The sequence below is a fragment of the Alligator mississippiensis genome, chromosome 4, assembly GCF_030867095.1.
Source record: "Alligator mississippiensis isolate rAllMis1 chromosome 4, rAllMis1, whole genome shotgun sequence".
NCBI classification, from domain to species: Eukaryota; Metazoa; Chordata; order Crocodylia; family Alligatoridae; genus Alligator; species Alligator mississippiensis.
In genome coordinates, this window is record NC_081827.1 from 176,869,624 (window position 1) to 176,894,950 (window position 25,327).

Below are 25,327 nucleotides of genomic sequence, written 5' to 3' on the forward strand. Positions count from 1 at the left end.
GTGCACTAAGTTATGGGACTGCTGTATCCATCTGCTGACTCCAGGCTAAAAAAAGGGAATACATATCTGTCACTAGGACTTATTTTATCGGGCTGTAGTTTTAACCGCGTCTTGACACATTGTTATATTGCTTGTCTATGAAGTCTCAGACAGTGTGGCTAGACAGTTCTCTTAGTTTATGCTTCCAGACTTTTCTGCTACAGAACATTCAATCTTCTAAAATTGATTAAAAGTATTTTTCCAAAGATTCATGTTTGTTTTGTCTGTAGCTTTCCTCTTTGCGACAGACACTCACTGGCAAGAACAGGAGTGCAATGATGCGAGAACCAATCTGTGTTCCTGTCTTGGAAGTGTTTGACAAATAATGTGATGCTTGTTTAACCATTCATGGAAAAGAAAATGAACTGAATACTCTAAGTGTTTCCTTGCTAGCTGAAATCTGTTCTTAAGACAAACAAATTATTAGCACAGAGACTAAGGGAAATATGTTATTGCATAGCTTGGTGAGATACCCCAGCTGGAAGACTAACAAAGGAACTTGTTTCATCCTATTTCTACAATGACATAGCAAGAAGAGAGGTAGTTTTGAGAAGAGTGATGAGGGGGAAAAACCTCTCTTACGAAGTGAGGTTGAAAAGACTGGGATTCTTTTCTTTGGAAATGAGACGACTGAGGAGGCATAATGAAATAATGCAAAATACCAGGTGGCACAGAGAACATGGATCTTATGTTTTCCCTATATCATAATATAAAATTAAGGGAACAGTAGTAAACACTTGAAAAAAGAAAGCATTGAATGGCAAAACCATATGCCTCAGAGTGGGAGTCAATCTCCAATTATTTGGGGATAGAAATTAGGGATTTCCCTAGAGATAGACACATTCTTATATATCTAATGTAGGGTTTCATCCACCACTTTTTGAACTGTCTGGTCCTGGTCACTGTCAAAGGATCTGAACCAGCATGGCATTCACTGAGTCTTTGTTTCTAATGGCAATGTCTTGATTTTCCCAGGTACCCAGAACAGGGAGCCAAACTGCACTTCATCAGGTACAGTAATACATGCATTTCAAATCTTTGGCCTCTTGGGATGGGCACTTCCAAGATGGTTTCCCAGTTTACTGGGTTCTACTTTGCTGCCACAGAGACAAGGGAGTCTGTTTAAGGGGAAACTATCAGTATTTCATTTAACATGGATAATTCTTAAGAGGGGCCTGCTGTGTCTCTCTCTCCTTACTACAAATGCCAACTGCTTTATCTTCCTTCTTAATGGCAAGGAAAAGTGGCTTTTGTAGAGCAATGTTTATCCAGAGAAGTATAGGCCTGCCTGCTAAAGAAGTGGGGCCCATTACAGTTGCCTTTACCAAGTTATTGCATTCTCCCTCCTGCTGGACATGACCCACCCTTCCTTTCTTTCAAATGACAGGGAAAACCTTCACTTGCTGGAGGAGGGCCAGGGTCTCCCACGAGAGGAGCTGGATGAACGAATTGCCAGGGAGGAGTTCAGGAGGCCCCGGGAATCCCTGCTGAACATCTGTACTGAGTTCTACAAGCACTGTGGCCCCCGGCTGAAGATTTTGCAGAACCTAGCTGGAGAGCCCAGGGTGACTTCCCTGGAGCTGCTGGATGTGAAGTCACATATGAGGTACTCCACACACTGTATACATATAAGTGTGCCTGTCTGTATAACAGCGAGCATGTGCTGTGTATACAAGACCCTGTTTTCCATTCCAGGGCAAGTCTGGCTGAGAAATCTATATCACTCAGCCTTGGAAACAGGTTATTTTCTTAGGTTTCCAATCAGGGTATGCACCACATCTTTTTAATCTATTAAAAAAGGAAATTAAATATGCATGTGTTTGAGGTTGGCAGGATGAGGAAAAACAGCAAACAAGCTTTAATAGCCTAAAAAAGGGAAAGTACGTGTTAATGTCATGAATGCAGAGGGAAGAGAATTTCTAACAGATGGACATACAGGGAATTGAGCTCAAGTCAGGATTTGCCATTTTCTTTCCTATAGGATAAGAATAAATGAGATCTTCACTTTCTCCCTTTACTTGTTTGTTATAATAAGCCTAAACTCCTTCCTTATCTAAGATTTACTGTCATCTTGCTGGCTGAGCCCTGCAGAAATTGAATCAGGTGTGCCGTAGACCATGCCTGATGTCTTCTCTATTTACTGACGACGTCACGTATAGTCAACTTATAGGAGCAACTCAGACTCTTAGTTCGTTTACTGAACATGAAGCATCACTCAGCCTTTTGGCATGAGATATACTGGGCAGCACTTTCTTTTGATTGCTTACCAGAGAGAAACCTGGATTAGTCAGTGCTAAGCATATTAGGCCTGATTCTCTACCACCTCTGCACTTTGTATGATTGTTTCCTTTGCCTAGCAACCACAAAGTTGGTGCAAAACTGTTGTCTTTTCGGGAAGCCTATGATACCCACTCTGCACAAATATAAATTAATACACACTCAGCAGGGTAAAGAAGAATTGAGTCTATTTATTTTTCAGTTGTTTGCTCCTTTACTAGGGAAATTTGCTCCTCAGGCTGCTGGTGTTTCAAAAGACATGAGATGCAAGATGGTTAATGTTATGTTTCTTGATATTAAAAAAAAAATTAAGGAAAGTTAAAGGAATCTTCAGGGCTTGAAAATAAGTTCCAAGTTTAAACTTTTCTGACAGAGGTAAAACTCAGTGTATCTCACCACTGGGCTATCTTCCAGATTTTGAGTTTGCAGCATAGACAAGGAAGGAAAGAGGAGGGGACAGGAAAAACCTACCTGACACAAATATTTATTTGGTTTGAGGTACTCTGTTTAGCTCCCTTCAATAGAACGGAAATTGATTTGAGAGCCCCTAAAGTATGCAAGAAATAATATTGTACTCATTATGTTGTTATGTTCTATCATGCAATGAAAACCAAGACTAATGTGGGCAGTTTCAACATAGATTTCATCAGTAACTTTGGGCACTTGAGGCTTTTCAAAAGGTACAACTGGGAGCTGTGGGGTTGTTCCTTGAATTCATAGCAGCTAAACATTAATAAGTCAAATTCTCTGGACTAGTCAAATATTATTCAGCATAGGGCCAAAGTAAATGGGGAGTAGACCAAAGATGTTTTTAACGCCAGTCTTACTCTCTTCCAATTCTAGAGCTACCCTAGACTCATGTAAGTATAGCAGCCTTAGGGCTGCTCTGAATTGTGCCAGGATGCCTACAGCACCAACAGGTAGTTTGGGCAGTCAGTTATCACAAGAGCCCAGCCACATAGACTTTCACCCAGGAATTCCCTCTACAATTGAGATTGAGGGAACACAAAAGACGGAGAGCCATTAGGCCCACTCTATTCCCCTACAACAGGGGTGGGCAATTATTTCAGGCGGAGGGCTGCTTACTGAGTTTTGGCAAGCCATTGAGGACCACATGTCAGGCAGCCAGAGCCAGATAAATATTAATTTTCTAAATTTTTGAGGGGCCCCGTGGGCCGGATAGAATAACCTGGCAGGCCACATCCGGTCCATGGGCCGCATTTTGCCCACCCCTACCCTACAAAAAGAGGAATCTGTAAATGGCTCATCTCCTCTTTTTATGGATGCCTTGCATCTCTGGTGAATGAATTAGTAACTACAGCAAGACTGGAAATGCAGTCCAAAAAATTCGGTGACACTTTCTGCCATATATGGAAATTTTGGGATGAAAATTAACTTTGTTGGAAACTTGGCTTTCTATAATACTAATTTAGATTTTGTTTAGCAAATGCTCACAATTCCTGTGTTTCTTATGTTTCTATGAACTGAATACCATTTTAATGACAGTATACATTTACTATATAGGTGATGACTTACTGTAGGTGCATGTAACTCTCACTTAGTCCGTGAATGCAAACCAATTGATATAGATACAGATGTGTATCTGGGTTAATTATGATAATACATTTCTCTTGAAAAGCAAGCACTAGGGAATTTAAAAAATAGGAAATAATTATTTGTACTCCTTGCCTCATTTAGTTGTAGTTCTAATTCTCTGACCTTTAGTAGCATGCATCTGAGATGAGAATTTTACCTTTATATAGAAAAGGGTGACCTGGATATAGGCTAGATTCTGTCTTCAGGTGGGCAAATTCAGTTTCTCTTCAGTGGGAATCAGGAACACATATCCAATGGATGAATTGAGCTCACAGAATAAAATGAGATTTTGTTGGGATCCCCACCCCCTCCCCCCAGTATTATGTTAATGTCCATGTTTAGCCTCTGAATAGTTGCGAATGATTTGGAAATCATGAAGAGCCTTAGTTTACACAATCTGGAACTACTGCTGTTTCATAGTAATATGAAAAATTTATTTCCATAGGGTTGTGTGTGTTGAGGTCATTGAACTTTGGAGATTTTACTTGTTGCTTCATAGATGACTTGATGTTGTTATCAGTGAATGTTATGGGAAAATACTTTTATGTTGAATGATGAATAATGAAACAAGATCATAGGGGAGTAAATGGTAGATCTGCTGGTAGACATTTCTGTATGTTTTCCAAGGTGGAAGAACTTACGAGATAAAAAGTTATAATGGTATGGAGGAACTGAATTTCTGAAGTCAATATACAAGCTGGTTCTAGGTGATCTGATTTTCTTACTACTTCAGAAAAATGCCAGTTCAGCTACAGTGCTAGAAATGACTGACTTGCTGGAACTGGAAAAAATATTGTCTCATCTATACATGAAATCAAATGGTAGGTTGTTCTCGTTTTTGCAGAGAATCTATAGTAATTATTTTGAGGATTTCCTTTTGAGGCCTGGGATGGGTCCATTCAGATTCTTTTAGACTGTTATGGGAAAGGAATGAAAAAAGCCTTCTCTGATTCAAAAACACAATTAACCCCTCCTTCCCCCCCCCCCCCCACCCTGCCAACTCACAGCTATAAAGAGATATAGATTCAACTAACTAGATGTTTACAACAATGACAGAAAAGTACTTTTAGGTACTGACATCATCACTGCTAAGGGAAATTGTATTTTATCCTATTTACTGTTTTGTTGTATTAGCAAGTAGGAGCAGAAGATTTCATAGTTGTCAAATAAGATATGAAATAAAAAGAATATGATCTTATTCGGAACAAAAGAAAGAGTAACTAAAATAACTGGATTAAAAAAAAATCTTGGGACCTGGTCTTGCTTGTCTTTACCAAAATGGTTAGGTCTTCTCGTGGCTGCTGGCAAATATAAAGGCTCGTGGGCTGAGCCCTCACTGTATAACTTGTGGGGTAAAGGAAGTGATTTTCAGAGCTTCAGAAAGCACCATAGTACATAAGGAACTTCCACACTTTGTAAACCAAAAGAACATTTTTGCTCATCATTGTATAATAGTGGTGGAGACTTTGTTCTTGTGTTTTGACTTACATAATAATTAAAAAATCATCAATATGCTGTGGTTTTTAAAAAAAGTTAATGTTTTAATGTGATAGGCTATGACATCAGAGCTGTATGAGAGCTAAAAGGAAACACTTTTTTTACACTCTTTACAATTAACCTGTGCCAAAACACTGACACAAGGTATCACTAAGGTCAAGATTGTATTGGGATTCTATAAAGAGTTGGTATTTATATGGATGATGAGATCATCCCCAAACACAGTTAGATGGAATTAATTAAAAATATATTAGAAAGTATATAAATTCTCATGCTTGAAGTCATACATTATCCATTAATGGAAAGTGTTTTAGAAGAAGCTTCCCCCCTTGACTATGCCCCCCTCTACACATGCAGGCAATTGGATCTAATGCATGATCCAGACAATTGCACCTCCTGCCATGCCATGCATGGCTCCCAGCTGTGGGTGCCATACAGAGCCGGGACTCTTTCATTTTTTTATTCAATGAAAAACATCACAGGAAGTCTTCAAGTGTCTGATTAACCATTTCCCGTATTCTGTGTAGAAGCTGAATACTGCTAGGCCTTAGAAAGTTGATCTAGAAAACTCTCAGTGAGAACCAAAAAGAAAAAAAAAAAAGGAAAGAGGAAAAAAATGAAGCAACTGGAAAAAGCAAAATGAAGAATGTAAGGAGAAATACCCATAAACAGCACAAGCTATATATATATACACACACACACACACCAGTGGGAAGTGCATGCTGTTTTTAATGATTAAATGTGCAAAAGTTGTGCACAGAGACTAACAATCCCTGGTATTGATCTGGTAACATTATAAAAAAGACAAAGAGAAGCCACTCAAGGTTAATGACATATTTTAAATGATTGCTGCCTGTTACCAGAAACCCTTCTCTGAAACTGCTGATGCTCACAATATTAATAGCTGAAAAAGATACTGTGCCATGATGATTTTAATAATGTAAAGCAGTGCTTCCTAATGTGCCTTTTGGTACAATTTACCAGTTTAACATCCACATAAGTATATACGTGCATATGTATTCACTATACACCATACACCCATGTACACACATTCTGATCCCATCAAAAGACTCTTACTGGACTTGGAATTTCTTCTGATTTAACCTGAGAATGTAAATAGCAGTACTCTTAGCTCAGATGTCTTTCTATTAAGAGGCTGGTGATTCCTCTACCATGCAGTTTGTAGTTGTGGTCTACAGACAAGTTTATGTTGTAGAATATCTGATTTCCCTCTTAATGAGCCATAATTTTAGGTTGGCAGAAATTGCACATTCCCTTCTGAAGCTGGCACCTTATGACACCCAGACGATGGAAAGCCGTGGGCTCCGGCGCTACATCATGGAGATGCTGCCCATCACAGATTGGACAGCTGAGGCCGTGAGACCTGCCCTTATCCTCATCTTAAAGAGACTGGATCGTATGTTCAATAAAATTCACAAGATGCCTACTTTGAGGTGAGCAGGTATAATGGAAACCTTTGGGTCCGTTTCTGATGTTGCACGCCTTGAAGTAATGGTATGTCATTTTACCTGCATTTTACCTGCATACCAAGTAATGGTATGTCATTTTACCTGTACTTCACCTGCATTGAATCCCAGCAAAAAAAATTTCTCCTGTTGGTGTATGTGTATGTCATGTTTTTCGGGTGCCAGCTTCCAGTCTGCAATAGAGGAAATGAATATTTCATTAAGAATTACAAATCGAATTCAAGGAGATCAAACTCTTCCCTCTCCCCCAAAGTCTTCAGGCTATAAAGAATTTCATGATCTCTCTGTATTTAGTTTTTTGTTGTTTTAAAAAATAAAGTCAAATTATTGGTAAGGGTATTTATACAGTGCATTACTATGATACAAATATTGAAATGCTCTGTGAAAAGAATAAAAATAGTTTGGAATGATGATTACATCCAAGTGCTCCTGAATGCAGAAGACATGAGCTGAGCAAATGAATCTCCTTCAGGTGGTGACAACCAATGAAGCAATGTGGGAAGGGGAAGGAGGCTTCATGGAATAGTAATTAAGTATGGGATTTCTCGGTCTCTGGGTCACTGACAGGTGACCGACCAGTACATATCAGTGGTATAAAAATACCCATCTTCTGGCTTTTTGGTGGCCCATGTGAAAGGATTTGTTGGTCACGGTGCACTTCTCTATGGAAAATTTCCATATTGCAGAAACCTTCAGGACAGCTGGCTTTAGTTGCTAACCCTATTGTCAGTCTCAGCTGGGAGGCCAAAGACTGAAGGGTTTGGGGACTGAAATTCACACACCAAACTGAGATGGGGTGAATCATGGAGAAACAGTCTCTTCCTCCTACCCCTTCCTCCTTTTGCCTCCAGCTGCATTTCCCTTTATTAAAACAACTAAGAATCAGGTAACCTGTAGGGGGGAACAGTTTTCCTGCTCCTCTTTCTTGTTAGTGCTTCTCGTTGCTGTATCTTCCCTGCCTTTTTTGGATCACATTTTCTTCACCTCAATCCCAAAGAATCTTCCAATTTCTAAAAACCCTTCCTTTATTTTTAACTTGGTTCACAGGTTGCTCATCTCCTGGAACCCCTGTTTTATTGTCCATGGAACATCACCTGCACCTCCACAAAGCCACCTAGCCATTATTGCTCTTTCTTATAAATCAGGTACAGAGGCTACTGAGCCACTGATCCAAATGCATGAACCAGCTCCAAGAAGCTACTAAGTGTTTTGCAAATAGGGATCCACCACAAGCACTGGCTCTTTAAGGAGCTGCCTACTTGAAACACTAGAACTCATTTGACATCTCTAGGTTTTCAGTCTCCCCAGGTGCCTAACTCAAAATCTGGGGCTTGTTATGAGTATGGCATATATAAAGGTGCAAGCATTTGGGCATCTTGGGCATAACTGATTGAGAAAAGCAGGCAGATTGACAGGGGATGTATGTCCAGGTACTGTGTCTGTTATGGTATCAGGTGTGTAGGTTGTAGCCGTGTTGGTCTAAGGACATAGGCAGACACAGTTCTTTGGGTGGATCTGACTTCATTTATTAGACCAACTTAAATAGTTGGAGAACAATTTTTAAGCAAGCTTTTGGGTTAAAAAATCCTTCCTTATGGTATCAGGCACTCCTAGTGCTAAGAAGCCTTCTAGAGAGTCTATTGTGGAGTGCAACTAATAGAAGAGTAGAGCATTAAGCCCTCTAGCAAGTACATGCCTGCCTCACTCTTCTCCCCAGCATCTAGGTTACTGTGAGGCACCACACAGACCTGGGAAGTTTCTTGCCCGAAGCAGCCGCTCTGTCAGATTGGAGGTGGGGAAAGCACCTTATGGCAACCTGTGCTGTATCTGCTTGCAGATAAAATAAGACTTGCATCTCTAGGGCTTTCAGTATACCATCCTTTACAGGAACTGGAATTGCTTTAAAGATTGAGGCCTTTTAGAGAGTGAAGAACTTTTAGAAGTGAAAGATACTGATGCTGGAAGGGAGCGACCCAGCTGTCCTGCCAGGGTTGGTGAAGGTTAAGTCTGTAATACTGGGCTGGTTTGTGCTCTGGACTCACTCCCACTGGGAGTCATTAATGTATAAGAGACTAGGCTGAGCTGTAATGGAAGTGGGTGTTGTCATAAGTACGGGATGCACTCCACTCAAGTTTGCACGGTGATGTCTGCACTAGGGAAACAGTGATTCCATGAGCCAGAGTGGAATGAGTCTCTCTCCATCACAGAAGTGCAGTGCAGCTCCCCTAAACATAAAACAGTCAGCTCTGTCTCATTCTGCAGGTTCATCTGAGATGGCTGTCTATTGGATTTCCTCAGCTTCACCCTCAACACCTCTTTTAAAGAGACCAAGTCAGGCAGTGAAGCCCCACCCATCCATCCTCTCTCTCTCTTTCTCTTTTGTTGTTTGTGACGGGTTGCGTGTCACCAGTCCAGCGAGGCAGGAATGCCTCTGCTGAGTTCTCAACTGCCTCTCTACCTCTTGGTGTGCTCTGTGCTTTTTGAACAGCAGGGGTAAAAGTCTTCCCCTGTAATGCACTTTGTTGTTGTCATCTTGGACGTCCTTGCTGTCTTACACGTTCCTTGTTGGAGTCACCATGTATCAGTCTCCTTGTTTCGGAGTGTCTGGTGAAGGGAGTCAACCAGCTAACAGCACCTACTGTTGTATTCCAGGCGACAGGTTGAGTGGGAGCCTGCCAGCAATTTGATTGAAGGGGTTTGTTTGACACTTCAGAGGCAGCCAATCATATCCTTCCTGCCTCACCTTAGGTCACTGATCAATGTCTGTGTCAATCTGGTGAGTAGCCAAGTGGCAATCTTATGAAACTTTGCTAAACTTCATTCTTCTGTTGACTTCTCTGGACTGAAGATTGCAGTTGATCCCTTTTCCTGTCACTTATCCCCCACCCTGTGACTTTGTAGGTGCCACTAGAGACAGTGAGGTACATTTTCAAAGTGGTGCATGGGAAGATACAGGGACCGATACCTGTGGTCAGTCGATTTATTTATGTTACTTCCCACACACCACTTTGAAAATCTCCCTCTGCATGATGCGCTGAGAGTTGAGGGCTGCAAGTTGGAGAGTGGGGTGGTGGAGCCTGCACACACCTGGTAGAGGGGAGAGTGGGCCTGGGGACAGTGCGAGGGTCTCCTGCTGTGGAGGAAGCTATCATTTTGTCAATTACTTGGCTAATTAGAAGATTTACACAAGTGGATTCACTCTGACATTTGCAATGTCCCTGGTTTGATTTAGTGCAGGTTTCCATTGTACAATGTTCAGATCCCATCCTTAACCAATAGAATATAAAGTTGATGTGTGCCTTGCATCTAAACAGTTGTAACTCCTGTATGAATGTGACTAGAGAGACAGTACAGGTTTCCCTCACTTTATGCTGTACATGCGTTCTTAGAAAACGGCACATAACTCGAATTTGCATAAAAGGAACACACTTTACAATGTAACAAATAGGGATACGTTCCAAGACCTCAACTGTACTGACCCTGAGATCCATTTCTACTACTTTTACAAGACAATTTTGGTACTCACCAACAGCAGACAGTACACACAAGCACAGGGCACTAACATAATGGGGATGGCAACTACAGAAACACGTGTCGCAGACAACGAGTGAGGAACACAGATCCACACACGAGACTATTTTGGTGCATGTCACTCCCACAATGCACTGCACAAAGCAGCTGACTGTGGGCTTCCACCATACTGATTGCATAAGAGTGAATTTACCTTGCATATAACAAAATTTTGGTATAAAAAGGGTCATCACAAAAGAGCAAATTTGCACATACAGAATCTGCATAAAGCGAGGGAAATTTGTATAGGCAGAACTCAGCTTGTTTGACTATTCAGTAATGACAGAAAACAGCTAAGTATGAACTTGCTTTTGAGATCATAATACGAAGGGACAGAGTGCCAAATGCTCACCTTGAAGCCAAAGAAGCTATGGGATTGTGAACCAATGAACTAGTAGTACAAAAAGTACAAATATTGGAAAAAAATGCAGTAGCACTTTTATTAAAAACTATTTTATTATAAAAAATGAAATTGTTTAGATGCTATTTTCAGGGCTATGGAAAAGAAAGCTGATGACGTTGATTATTTCAAAAAGCTTAAAAAATAATCCCATTTCTAATTAGAAAGTGCTGTTGACATTTATCAATATCTCTCTCTCTCTTTGTACAGCATTCATATACAACACAATGGTATGGGAACTCCAACTGGTTGCTGGGGTCTAAGTGACTTCTGTGTTGTTGTGGCAACAATAATTGATCAATGGCTGTTTGATGGACAGTGTTGAAAATGTGAGGCTTCAGACTGCTCAGACCTTGTCTATACAGGGAGGTTCCTACAAACTAATTTAACAGCATGAATTCATAGCACATTGACTATTCTCTGTTGACTTCCTGTGTGGACACTTATCATGCAGTAAGTGTGAGTTAGCATGGAGTAGCTAGTGTACTATGAAGCCACATCCTAGTATGCTTCACAGTTGCTCCCTTGTGCAGACAAGCTCTTTGTGGACAAGTCTACAACCTTCATTAATGCGCAGTAGTTACAACGCATTTAGTTTAGTATTTCCTTAATGAATTACTAACTAAATGCACAGTAAGTACAGTTACTGCACAGTAGCACCAGCACATGGTATTTTTGTGACCATTACTGTGTAGTCTAATAACACTGTGCTGTAGCTTATTAACATAGGTTTTGACTGGCAGTGTTATTAGGCTACTGCGCAGTAAGTGTCTTATGTAGACGTGCCCTGTGAAACTCTTTTAGTAGCAAACCACAAAAAAACCCTCGAACGAACAAACAAAACAGTGGCCAGGAAAATGGGAAAATCTTTCAATGAAAACAGTAGGCTTTTTCCTCTAAATCTAAGTCTGACTTTTTAAAGTCTAATTCTAGGATTGAATATTGATCTCCCCCCATCTTCTCCTCCCCCATTTAATTTTTAGTACCTTACAACATGCTGTGCCTGAGGGGACACTGAACATTGTACAAAACTTGGATTGGATCAGACTCAGGACATTATTTTTCCAAGAAGTTAGGAAGAGAAGGACAAGGATTAGAAGTTAAATACAAACCTTCTGCTTTTATTACATTTTTTAAATAAATAGCTACATGGCATACCCTCCAACTCTACCTATTCTCCCAGTTGAGTGCTGGTCATTCAGGCCTGCTACTGGGTACATTAATAAATGTACCAGTTTCCCTATGCACTTTGTCCATCCTTCTGGCTTCCCCTGTAGAAGTTCCCTCTCCTCCCCTTCCTTCCCTGGTAGAACCACCCCTTCTCCTCACTGGCCCTAGCTAGTGCAAGGCATTATGGGATACTCTGTCTTGAAGAGCACCCCAGTTTCATGCTGTCTGAAATGTACCTGTTTCTCTTTCATAGAGGTTGGAGGGTATGGCATGGATGGAACTGCAGTAGTCAGTACTGGTGATGTGCTCTGTTTGTATTGCAGGTGATGGGAGTGGTAGGACCTTCCAGTGTTGCTGATGGATTACCCCTTCTTCATCTCAGCCCTTATCTCTCGCCACCTCTGCCCTTCAGCACAGCTGTTGTCCGGCTTGTAGCATTGCAAATACAGGTGTGCCTGCCTAACCTGTTATCAGGCCTGTTTAGCTTGTGGTTGAGACACCAATTCATAGGTGCTCTTTTTTTCTGCGAAAGCTGGGCAAAAACTGTGGAACAAAATGAAAACTCCCCGAACTGTAGCGATTTGGAACATTAGGACTGAGCTCAGATCTTAACAATGGGCTAGATCTGGAGTTGGTGTCAGTCAGCCAAACCCCATTGAAGTCAATGGAGCTATGTTGATTTGCACTTGCTGCAGATCCAGCACAATATTTTAGGAGTCTTCTCAAGATTGTAAATGATGAGAAAAATCCTTTCTTAGGTCACACCCATGCAGCCTCACCAAACTCCATGGGGTGCCTGGATTTTACTGAGCATGAGTTTCGTCCTATTTTAAGCCAGTGGTAAACTGGTACTGTTTGCACAAACAGAGAAGAGAAAAAAACTCAGATACCAATAGATGTTTGAACTGTAAACTGCTTACCAACTACCATCCTTCATTATCTAGAACAGTAAATGCATGGTGACTTCAATGGGAGGAATTTCATCAGTATATTCCTTTTCAGAGTAGCACCTTATATTTACTATTTTGGACAACTGTAGATTTTTAAAATCAGTTTGAAGGCAGCCGTCCCAGGTGCATATGGACTCTTTCTGCCTACATCTCCTTTATATCTCCTTGGCACAAAGCCAAAGGTGACAAAGAGCAACCATGGGGCAGAATGAAAGTGGAAGTTTTCTGTCCTTAATCTGTATTTTTGTTTTTAATTAACCAATGAGCAGCACATCCATCATCCAGTTGAGCACTTGAACAGGTCTTTCAGAGCATGGGAAAGAAAGTTAACGGGTCAAGAGATCAAACACTGACTGCACTGTTCTGTTAGAATGAAACAGGAGAGCTCATTCTGGAGATGAACATCGACACTGATTGGTACAGAGACACTGCATGCTTCTTTCAACAATGAGTGATCACTTCTAATAAAAATAAAAAATGACCCTCAGCTAGCTCCACCTCAAATCTTTGTTCAGATTTAAATCCAGACTCCAAATGAACCGTTAATTTTAGGTTTTTTAACAGGGAGTTTTCACATGCTTTATCCCCTTTTTATGTGCTTTTCATAGGTTTCAAATAGGATCAAAACTGGAAATGCCACACTATCACCAGAAAAGTCATTCCTCTAGTATTTCCAACAGAATCTAAAGCTGACAGTCCCATAAGTAAATCTCTTCTCTTGGGATCTCCAGCCCACATTTGCATATTGAAGTGTTTCTAAAGTTCATTTTCAGCTTATATCTAAAGTAGTCAACAGTTTAAAGGCTGTATTCAAGCTTTGAACACTCAGTCATTGCCTAACAGTAGTTCCTTTCACCACTATTACTTCCGACATGGAGAAGAATCTGTTCATGGTGAAAGGACATTTTTTCCAGGCTGGAATAACTGTTGAGATGCAACTAAGTGTGCATTTTATTCATTTACAGGAAAGAAGGTCACCATAAAGTTAGGGACTTGGGGCCCAGGGAAATGTGGAATAACCTCCACATTTAATAAATGGGTAGCTCCTGTAACTTTCTCTGCTCTTTTTTTTTAGCTAGTTTGGGCCACATGCTAATCTTGTTTATATCAGGATCAAAAAGGAATAAACAGCACATATACTCCAGGGGGATTCAACTGGAATTGCAGCTGTATAAATGAGATTGGAATCTGGCCCTTTATCATGTGATTATGCTAAAGCAGGTGAAATTTAGATTACTCTCTGAATTCTCTTCCCTCATATAGGTATACTCAGAATTCGTAAGTTAATAGGGCCAACAGCTGTATTGTGTTGTGTTTAAAAACAAGTGTATGGGGATTGTCATTCCCTACAGTGTATATACTTTTAAATGGCTGATGAAAATGTTTAATCCTTTCTTATTATTACTGCACAGGCTTTGAAAGAAGATTTCCCCCTAAGCCATGTGATCTCCCCATTCACCAATCAGGAGAGAAGGGAAGGAATGCTTTTAAACCTACTGATTCCATTTGTCCTCACAGTAGGATCTGGAAGCAAAGGTCTGATTAATTTAACAAAAAGATTTTCTTTTTCTTCCCCCTTCAAACAACAAATGTTTCCACTTTCCTACTCTCTTGCTTTTCATTTGGCTTCCTGTCCCTGGTAATATTCCATTAGAATTCATTGGGAAGATTGAAAAGCCTTCAGTGTGAGCTGCTGTTTCTCGTTTCCATTTCAACTGTGTCAGAGATTCGTCATTCTTGAATTCACTCTTTAACAAATGCACTCCTCCTTTTGAAATAGGTAACCTGACAAGGAGTGTGCTGGAGAAGACAAATTCCTCTGTAGTGTGTCCCAGAGTTAATGGGGTAGAAAGGATGGAGGGTCCCAGTGATTCTGGGTCACCACTGATTGCCCGTCACCAAATTCCATGCCTGTTATGTGGTGAAAACAGAGAATGAGGGTGGAGGGAAAGGGAGATGAGATCATTTTGCTCAAAGAGTGAGATCTTTAATTGTGCCATGCTGCTGTGTGCGTTGGTGCTAAAATAACTTTGCCTTTGCTCACAGGAGGAGAACAAGGTGGGGGATGAGTTTGGTGGAAGGGATGAGTTTGGAACTGAGTCTTTTATTCAACTTCGATAGAATGTGGCCTGATGCATTTTCTTTCTATCCCCTTTCTACCACCCCTCTCCATGCACCACAGACAGCCCATGGCTGGAGCAGCCTGAAGTCCTGCTGCTGCTCCAGACTGTTATTAATATCCTCCTACCACCTCGCATCATTAGCACATCCCGCAGCAAGAACTTCATGTTGGAGAGTTCCCCTGCACACTGCTCTACCCCTGGGGATGCTGGGAAGGATCTGCGCAGGGAGGGACTTGCAGAGTCCACCAGCCAGGCAGCTTACTTGGGTGAGTAAAGTTCCCATTCCATAATGAAAAGAAAACAACAGCAAAAGAGGGGAAGGGCATTCCGGACACCATGTAAAGCCATGATGGAGGCAGAGAAAATCCTGACAGGCTCAAGTTAACTGAACTACTTACAGCTGTTTCAGGTGAGGCCCAGAGGAAGGGGTAGTGCACAGAGTGAACTATGCCAGAAATAGCCAGAATGTCAGTGCTATCTCAAGGCAGATAGAGGTGTGACCACAATATGCTTAGATAGACCCAAGTTAATTTAAACATAGCCAGGTTGGGTGCCAATAGCAGTGAAGCTACAGTGACTGTTGTCCTGAGCAGGTTTGTACATCTTGCACTGAATCCTTTGGCATCTCAGGGCAGTTATACACATGCTCCAAGGGATTGGGGGGAAGGGTAAGGGGAGAGGGTGGCCTATAATTAGAGAGGCTCCAACAGCTGCTGTAATTAAAGTGCCCGGAGAGTCACATGTATCAGCATCTTTGTTCTGAAAAATGGTGGGGGGGACGCTTTAACTAAAGCGTGTTTGAAGAGCTTTAGTTAAAGTCCCCCCACCACCATTTTTCAGTGCAAAGACGCTGATACATGTGACGCGGGAGTCTGCTGGAGTGAGGTAATTACCACACTCCAGCAGACTCAGTTAATTGAGCTTCACTACTCACGGTTCCCAAAGTAGCTAGGTTATAGTCAATGCATGCTGTAGTCATGCCATGTGACTGACGTGTAGAGGGAGCTAAGGGTGGAAACAGATGTCACCTAGCATCTTATTTGTGATGCCATAAAAATGTTTATGGTTGCACAAATGGTGTGTGAATAGACGTTACTACTGTTTGTCATGCCACATCAAGGTCAGGGACAGATGGTACAATAAACTGATATAAGTGAGCTGAAACCATTTCAAATCTGTAACACAACGGAAGTTCAGTGCACATAAACCACTTTCAAAATGGCCAAAAGTAGTTTAAGATAAATCTGGATGGATGTGATATCAGACTGTGGTGATTTAGTTTAAATTGGTTTATTGCATTTTTTTTATTACTATATTTCGTGTTCCAGGTCAAATCAGCTAAATCAGTTCCAAATCATATTGATTGAGCAGAACTCAGTTGTTCCAAAAACCATATCAATTGAGCAGGCAGAACTCAATTGTTCTAAACACCATGTCTGGTGCTACAACTGGTGAGCCATCCCATCCCAGGCTCTCACCCTGGGACTTCAGATACTCCCAAATCCATTGTCAGGCATCCTGTGTCCAGGCCCAAGCCTGGAGGTCTTGGAATTTGGATATCCCCACTTGATCTTAGTCCACAAGAAACCAAAAACTACACTTGATCTGAGCCAAAAGGCCCAGAAGCAATAAATTGGTTTATTGAACTTCTGTCTGAGACCCCCTCCAGATTCAAGTTAACTCTCAGTCTCCCAGCATCCCAGGATGCTTTCCACCTCCCCAGAAAGCCTCCACTTACAGGATGGGCAAGTTAGCCTTGGCCCAAGCTGTCTGCTCCAGCCAAGCAGGGAGTCCTACTCTAACACCTCCTGGTTTCTGGCCTGCAGCACTGTAGACATGTAGCTGCATTTCCAGAATCAAAAGAAAATGTCTATTCACTCACTTTGTAGCCCTGTGGGGTCAGGCCAACTCTCAGGATCTCAACATTGCGCTGTTAGACAGGAGGTTATGACACAATTGCACATATACAAAACATACAAATCAATTAGGTGCATACACACACATACTACCAGCTCAGGCACATACACATCCAAACCAGCCTAGGCACATGCATACCTATCACCAATTCAAGCACATACAATATACACCCCAAAAGTTAGACACAGATCACTAATTTGTATATCATACACACAATGCCAAATATATATATATATATATACACATACACGCACTCACCAGTTCACACAAATACAACCCACCTACACATATACACAGGTAAGTTCCTAACTTGGATGGTACAATGTGTATGTGTGTGCTTGGAGTACCTGGGATACTTGGGGGAAGGTTCAGGTAAGAGAGAGCGTTAAAGTGCAGGGAGTGAAAGTTGCCAGAATCAGGATTAGAACCAGTGGACTACAGAGAAGCTGACTGAGAAACTGAGGCTTGGGTTTACTTAAGGTAGACTGGGGCTAGAAACTGAGGCAGACAGCTGAGATATTCGGGGGGGAGGGGCAGATAAGTGGTGGCAAGGAGGAGACAGCCAGGCAAGAAACTGAGGCAGAAACCTGGTTGTTCAGGGGAAAAGGAAAAGGCAGTGGGGATAAGACAGTGGCAAAGAAACAGGGGGTTTGGAGGCAGAGAGGAGCTCAGGACAGGTGTTGGAGGTGGCAGTGAGCCAGAAGCAGGAGAGGGAGAAATGAGATAGAAGTTATAGGTGCGAGGAGCAGAGACTGGAGCAGGGCCAAACCATAGTAAAGCAAAACCCAACTCAGGGGTCCAGATAACAGTTTTATTACACAGACAACACACTACACAGCCCCATGAAGTTATTGGTTCACACATGCGCACAAGCACTCACAGTGGCAGCAGGAGAAAGAGACTCAGTGGAAAGGCTGGAGTCCAGGTAGGGAAGAGAAGCAGAGTCCAAGTCCTTGGTTGAAGAGGGGGTGGGGGGTGATAGCTACCTATCCAGGCTGGAAAGGGGTCCTTGTCCAGTAGGTGTTGTCCAGAGGGGGGTTGCTGGCAGGGCCTCTGGGTGGATAGGTGGTGTGGCATGGTGCTGGTCCAGATGGAGAGGGTCTGTCTCCACTCTCTGGGACAGACCCTCTGGGTCTGTCTTCACTGCCTCTTTTTATAGGGGCAGACCTTATGTGACCCTAGTGACAGGAGGCAGGCCCAGCCAAGGGTCAGCCCCTGGCATACTGAGCATGTGTGCTCCATGCAGGGATGTGCAGTTTTGGGTGTCTGTAATGGTGGGGTACAATGGTAGAGTTACTGGTTCTGCAGGGTCTTTTGTCTTTCAAATGTTGGGTTCCTGTCTCTGTTCCTGGGTGAGGTCCATGGTTCCTGGATGAATCAATGCAAGGTGATGGCCTGGTCATTACAGGCCATTCAGTAGAGGCCTGCTACAATTGTATATCAGTCATTCCCAATCACTCTCATTCATCCAGGAACCAATTTACATGAGAGAGGTACGTGACTCATACAGTTGCAACACAGAGGATGCCTGGGCAGAGGACACAAGATGGAGACTTGACATTACTTTGGTTCACTTACAAACACAGGCCTATACCTTACAATAACCATATGAAACAATAAAAATCAATACAAAAATGATAATAATACAATGTACAACAGTAAGAATCAATACAAACCTAATAATAATACAATATAAAACAGTGGATATCAAAAACCAAAAACTTGCTACCAAAATAAAAATGTTACAGCTTATCCTAAATCTGAGCTTGCTTATGCTTGTCTATAGGGAATAGAGAGGGAGAGAAAGAAAAGCCAGAAATAATTGGGGAAGAGAAGGGAATGAATATCTATCGTGTGTGTGTGTGTGTGTGTATGTGTGTGTGTGTGTGTGTGTGTGTGTATATAAAGAAAAACTGGGGGTTTTGCTACAACTTATTGGTTCAATCTACAGAGTTTAGACTAACCTGCAAAGGCTGAATAAATTTAGCTTCAGGGTTTTTGACTGTCTGTACTTAGCCCAAAGGAAAATCAGTGGCTCAACAGCAGGTAGTGATGGACTCTGCCACTTTATTGTGGCAGAAGTCCATTATAGATTCATAGACAGATTCATAGATTGTAAGGGGCTGGAAGGGATCTTGAGAGATCATTGGGTCCAGCCCGCCTGCACTATGCGGGGAAGACAACTGGGGTCAGGTGACTCCAGCAAGGTGACTGTCCAGGCTTCTCTTGAAGATTTCCAGGGTAGGTGATTGCACCATCTCTGGAGGGAGTTTATTTCACAGTCTGGACACCCTAACTGTGAAGAAGTTTTTCCTAGTGTTAAGCCTGAAATGGTCTTCCAGGAATTTGTGGCCATTACTGCTGGTTTTCTCCAAGGGTTCCCTGGTGAACACTTGTTTGCTGAGCCTTTGATGTATTCCCCTGATATAGCAGTAAGCTGCTACCAAGTCCCCTCTCAGCCTTCTCTTTTTTAGGCTGAAGAGACCCATCTCCCTCAGCCTTTCCTTGTATGGCTTGCCTTGCAAGTCTCTGATCATACAGAGGGCTCTTCTCTAGACTCTCTCATGGTTTTCCACGTCTTTGTTAAAGTGTAGTGCCCAAAACTGAATGCAGTACTCCAACTGCTGTCTCACCAGTGCTGAGTACAGTGGGAGTATCACATCCTTGGTTTTGCTGCAAATGCACTGGTTGATGCATGCCAGAGTATTGTTTGCCCTGCTGGCTACAGTATCCCACTGACGACTTATGTTCTTGCTATGGTCTATATTAGTATGAACGTGAGCCTTGGTCCCTTTCAGTTGTGGTGCTACTCAGTTCAGCACCACTGAGCCTGTAAGTATGTTGGAGATTGTTCGTCCCCATGTGGAGCACTTTACACGTCTCAGTGTTGAACTTCATCTGGTTCCAGTCCGCCCAACTTGGAAGCCTGTCTAGGTCTGCCTGTATCTGCAGCCTATCTTCAAGTGTGACCATGCTCCCCCATAACTTAGTGTTGTCTGCGAACTTGGCCAATGAGCTCTTCAACCCCACATCTAAATCATTGATAAAGATGTTGAAAAGCACTGGACCAGGCACGGACCCCTGAGGGACAGCACTGGCCACTTCTCGCCAGGACAACTCAGATCCGTTCATTAGAACTCTCTGGGTCCTACCCACAGCCAGTTTCCTACCCACCTGACTGTTGAGCAGTTAAACCTGCAATCCTTCAGTTTTCCCATGAGAACATCCTGGGATACCAAATCAAGGCCTTTTGGAAGTCTAGGTATACAAAGTTGATCTCCTCTCTCTTATCCAGGTGGCAAGTTACCTGGTCATAGAAGGAGATGAGATCAGTAAGATAAGACCTGTGTGTGACAAAAGTCATGCTGGCTGTCGTTCAGAATCCTACCTTCTGCAAGCATAGCATACATAGACTCCTCGAGCCCCCAGAGCACCTGCCTGCTTTCCCTGATTATAGAGTGGTACCCCAGGGAATCTGGGGTGCCTCACCATAACCAGGGAAGTTGGGGTTCTCTGCTCAGCCAGGGCTATCCCCCGTGAGCACAGAACTGGTCTGGCTGAGTGGGGAAAGCAGAGAGATCACATTGCCCTTTGTGCTGCATCATCAAGGGGCAACGGGTGTTTCGCCCAATGAAGCAGATCAGTCGTGCTGCTTTATTTAGCGATGTCTGTTTCTAGTCTAAGAGACACTTCACTGCTTGACAGTTCCTCCTGTTCCGTGTTTTCTGTAGAAAGTAATAACTTGCTATTGACCTATACCTGATTACTACACAGACCTCTCCCCACAACTGCGCCCACTGGCTCAGTGACTCTTGGGACATAGACAAATGCATACATCGGTGTAATTTAGAGCAGTTTTTATAGCTATTTAAATGGCACTGGACCAGACAGATGTACCACTATCCTGTGGTGGCAGCATGCAGGTCACAGCTGTTCCTGCACCTCCCCATGAGGTGCAGGAGAGCAAATGACCATTTGTTTGCCACAACAAAATAGCTGCAATAAAATAGCTGCCAGTGGTACTGGCTGAGCCATAATAAAATGGACAGACAAAATCTAATCCACTGTTTTATTCTGATGGAATTTTGCTTTGATTCTTTCAGGGCTAATTATTCACTAGTTTAGGCAAATTTATCTGAGTTTAGTGGGTATTATCTGTTTACAACTTGTTTATATTGGTATGATGTCAATTAAACCAGTATAAACATGTTGTCTGTTCCAGCCTTTGGCAAACCAGTAGAGGAAGATAGAGTCAAGGCTCTATCTATTTTGCTAGCTATTCTCTGCTTATTTCCATTTCCCTGGACCCAAGGTTCAAACTACCTAATGAGACATGCATAGGGGATTCATACTTCTTTGAATGGGCATGTAATCTAAGTCACAATCTAACTTTTAATAAGCAGCATAATTTTGTGTCTAATTTTGTCCATTCACAGGATTAGTTATATTAGTGGACTGTGGTACTTGGCTTGATCAAACACTTCATATTTCATTTGGTACTGTAAGGTCCCTCTTTCTTGCCCCATGAATGGCCTAGAAGAAACACTTCACAAGTCACATAGTGACTCCCCTTCTAGGTGCACTGGACTGCTTGTAGAGATTAACATTTCAGAATAAGGAAGAAGTCCCTGAAGTGAAACAGACATAGAAGGATGGTAGGAAAATCTTCCAGGAATTCACTGGAAGATGCTGGGAAAGGTATCCATGCTTCCTGACTGAGCCTTTTGTTTAAACTAAGACTACCCTATTACTCTGTACTGCACCCAACCCTCCAGTCCAAAAATGTCTTTAGAGGATGATGTAAGCAACTCTGACTCCACAACACTTGATGTGTACCGGGTTTTGTTTCTTTTTAGCCCTGAAGGTGATTCTTGTTTGCTTTGAGCGCCAGCTTGGCAGCCAGTGGTACTGGCTGAGCCTACAAGTCAAAGAGATGGCCTTACGGAAAGTGGGCGGGCTTGCCCTGTGGGATTTCCTTGATTTCATCGTTCGGACCCGTATCCCAATCTTTGTGCTCCTGCGGCCCTTCATTCAGTGCAAGGTAATACCACCCTTAGTCCTAGTGTCAGGTTCTTTGTTAATACTTTTAGGCAGGATATCCCAGAGTGCCTTGCAAAGGAGAATGAGACAGAGGCTTGGGGAAATTGCACTCTTAACTTCTGTAGAAGGACTGACATTTTAGAAGTCATGACTCTCTAATGAGCCTGTATACAGGACCTCTTGCAACTGAGGATCATTCATCCAAACAGCTTGTCATTGGGCAACACAAAAACTGAGTGATAATTATGGTAGTTCTAATCCATCTGATCTGAGAAGCTACTGATTGTAATATGGCATTGTAGTGGGTTGTCACACAGCTTTTTTATTTTCCTTGGGGCAAACTTGTCCCCACAAGATGACCAACGTCTATAACAAAACAAACTCATAAATGAGCCTCATACCTGTGGTCCCTCCTCGGACCTGGAGAGAGCTATCCTGACTCTGTGTTGCCCCCTTGGCCCCAAAGCGTTCCCTCCCTCAGTGTCCCTCCCTGGGAGGTCTTAACATCCTATTGGCCAGACAGTCATCCCTGTCAGCTGGCTGCATGCCCTTGAGAAGGCAGACTATTACTCATTAACCCCCCACAGTGGGGCTCCCACCCTTGAGCCATGCACCCTGTTACATATCCCCCCTCCCAAGAGTGGAGCCCAGGATACACTCTTCCCCTTTCTTCAATCCCCAGCCCCCGTCTTGAGAAAAGAAGTCTGCATTTGTGTGTGCTGACCCAGGGCAGTGATGTATCAAGAAATTGATAAGCTGTATAGGCAGGTACCATTTTGTCAACTGGGGGCTAGCCTCCTGCATGGTGTTAAGCCTTATTAAAAGGGCATGGTCAGTGACTAAATGAAACCAGGCCCCTAGGAGGTAGTAGTGCAGGGCCTTAACTGCCCACTTAATCACCAGGCACTCCTTTTCTGTGATGGCATATGTCTGCTCTCAGGGAAGGAGTTTCCTACTGATATACAGCATGGGTGTTATCCACCCTCAGACTCTTGGGAGAGAACCATCCCTTGGCCTCACTCCGAGGAACTGGTCTGCAATATAAACTTTTTTGTTAAGTCTGGGCTGCATAGGACTGCATAGAAGCCATTTTACTGCCCCAAATGCTATCTCACATTTGGGTGACCACTGAATTCTTTGCAGTGCTCCCTTCCTCAGCATGTCAGTCAGTGGGACTGTGGTGGCTGCAAATCGTGGAATGAATTTCTGATAGTAGCTGGCCAGTCCCAGAAATGACTATATCTGCTTCTGGGTTCTTGGCACCAGTGTTTCCACCAGGCCTTTGCTTTGTCTACTAGGGGCCTGATTTTACCATTGCCCAATATATATCACAGTCTACATACCCCAGGTGACACTTAACTGTGTTAGTTGTTAGACCAGCTACTCGTTATCACCTTCAACTCTTCCTTTACCCTCTGGTGGTAGTCCACCCACGTGTTGATACATAGCCAGCTGCATATGCCTACATGATGCAGGCAGAGTATTTTGTCCATTAAGCGTTGGAAGATTGCTGGGGCTCCATGTAAATGGAAAGGTAATGTCTTAAAAGGCTAGAGCCCCCAGGGTGTTGCAAAGGCCATGATTTTTCAACAAGCTGGGTCCCAAGGATTTTGCCAATATCCAAGTTGGTTATGTACTTTGCATTACCTATTATCTCCACCATTTAATCTATTCTGATCATAGCTTACACGTCACATTTTGAAACTGTGTTGACTTTGCAGAAGTCAATACAAAATCAGATGATGTGGTCAGGTTTTGGCACGAACACAATTGGACTAGTGCACTCATTGGCCAATTCCTCTATTACTCCTAAGTCCAACATCTTCTTAATTTCTTGTTTCACCACTTTCCACAGTGAGCTGGGATTCTTGAGTGTCCCTTTTAAATTGCACAGCCTGGAGGCTCTTTATTTCAACCCATTGAGTCAGGGTCAAAGTCTTCCCTAGCTTGAGGCCTGCTACTGGATCCAGGAGGGCATCCAGAACATCCAAACCAGCTTCCAGTAGACATGTAGAGCTCAGACAGGCCCCTCAGGCCATCCAGGGTTTTAACAGGTTAACATGGTATATCTGTGAACCATGCCATTTCCCCTCCCAGCAAACCTCATAATTTACCTGGCCTACCCTCTGCAGGACCTCAAAAGGTCCTTGCCACTTTGCCAGTAACATATTCTTGGAGGAGGGGAGTAATAATAGGACTCAGTCCCCTAGCTGGTAGACACAGAGCTGAGCATTTTTATTATATTGCTGTTCTTGCTCTTGTTGGGCTGCTTTGAGATTTTTCTTTGCGAGGAGTTGTGCCAGGGCTAACCTTTCCTGTAGTTTCAACATATGCTGAAATATGTTTTGTGTCACTGTCCCCTGGGCCTGCCAGGAGATCTAACACTCCCCAGGGCTGCCTGCCATATAGTAACTCAAAAGGTGAAAAGCCTGTGGATGACTGTGGAAGAGGGTATGCCAACCAGTGGGACAGGCACCATTGGGGCCTTATGAGTGAACTGGAGGGCAACCCACTGGTACTTCGGGCAGGATGCACTATAATCTTTGATTTCCTGGTATATACCAGGCCAAAAGAACCTCACCAGCACTCTATCCTAGGTCTTTTCCACCCCAAAATAGCACCCCCCAAAAGCTACAACATATGCCAGTTTCAAAACCTGGACTCAGTATTGTTTCAGGACCAACAATTGGGACCTCTAGGCTCCTCTGACCTTGTTTGTGGCCACACTTATCAGGTGGTCCCCCCCTACAATTCAAAATGGGGATCCTGGATTGCTAATTTTGTATCCACTATGATCCCATTGGCCTGTCCCAACTGTCCATACAGAAGGGCATATACCGGATCCTCCAGATGAAATCTTGGCCTAACCCAACCTAACCCAGCCCACCCTCCCAATGGGTACCTGAGGTTCCCTGACCCTCCACTTCCTTTGGATGGGGGCCAGATACATTAAACTCTGACCCCCTTTCTAGAGCATTTTTTTCTGCCTCCCAAGTCATAGCTGACAATGGATTTTAAAAACCATGTGTTCTCCACCATGTGTAGCATGCTGTCACTCAGCTTTTTGTTTTCTCTGGGGCAAACTTGCCCCCGGTGGAAGACCAGAATCCATAACAAAACAAACACATAAACAAGCAGCAAAGGGTTAACTCAAACCTGTGGTCCTTCTTTGGTCTTATAGAGGACTATCCGGACTCTGTGTTGCCCCTTTGACACCATAGTCTTCCCTCTTTCCCTCAGCTCCGCTCCCTGGGAGCTTTT

At 43.0% G+C, this 25,327-nt stretch overlaps 1 protein-coding gene across 5 annotated transcripts in view; it reads left to right on the forward strand.

The window, feature by feature from the left end:
- Window positions 1–25,327, forward strand: part of UNC80 (unc-80 homolog, NALCN channel complex subunit) — a 202,145-nt gene that overhangs the window by 154,735 nt on the left and 22,083 nt on the right. For all 5 annotated transcript variants that reach the window (XM_019491986.2, XM_019491985.2, XM_059727126.1 and 2 more), the window contains exons 50-57: window positions 1,015–1,050; window positions 1,427–1,645; window positions 6,663–6,863; window positions 9,549–9,672; window positions 12,360–12,485; window positions 14,399–14,522; window positions 15,169–15,375; window positions 21,883–22,067. In XM_019491986.2, the coding sequence (XP_019347531.2) occupies window positions 1,015–1,050; window positions 1,427–1,645; window positions 6,663–6,863; window positions 9,549–9,672; window positions 12,360–12,485; window positions 14,399–14,522; window positions 15,169–15,375; window positions 21,883–22,067 (1,222 nt within the window). The remainder of the gene's footprint in view (window positions 1–1,014; window positions 1,051–1,426; window positions 1,646–6,662; window positions 6,864–9,548; window positions 9,673–12,359; window positions 12,486–14,398; window positions 14,523–15,168; window positions 15,376–21,882; window positions 22,068–25,327) is intronic.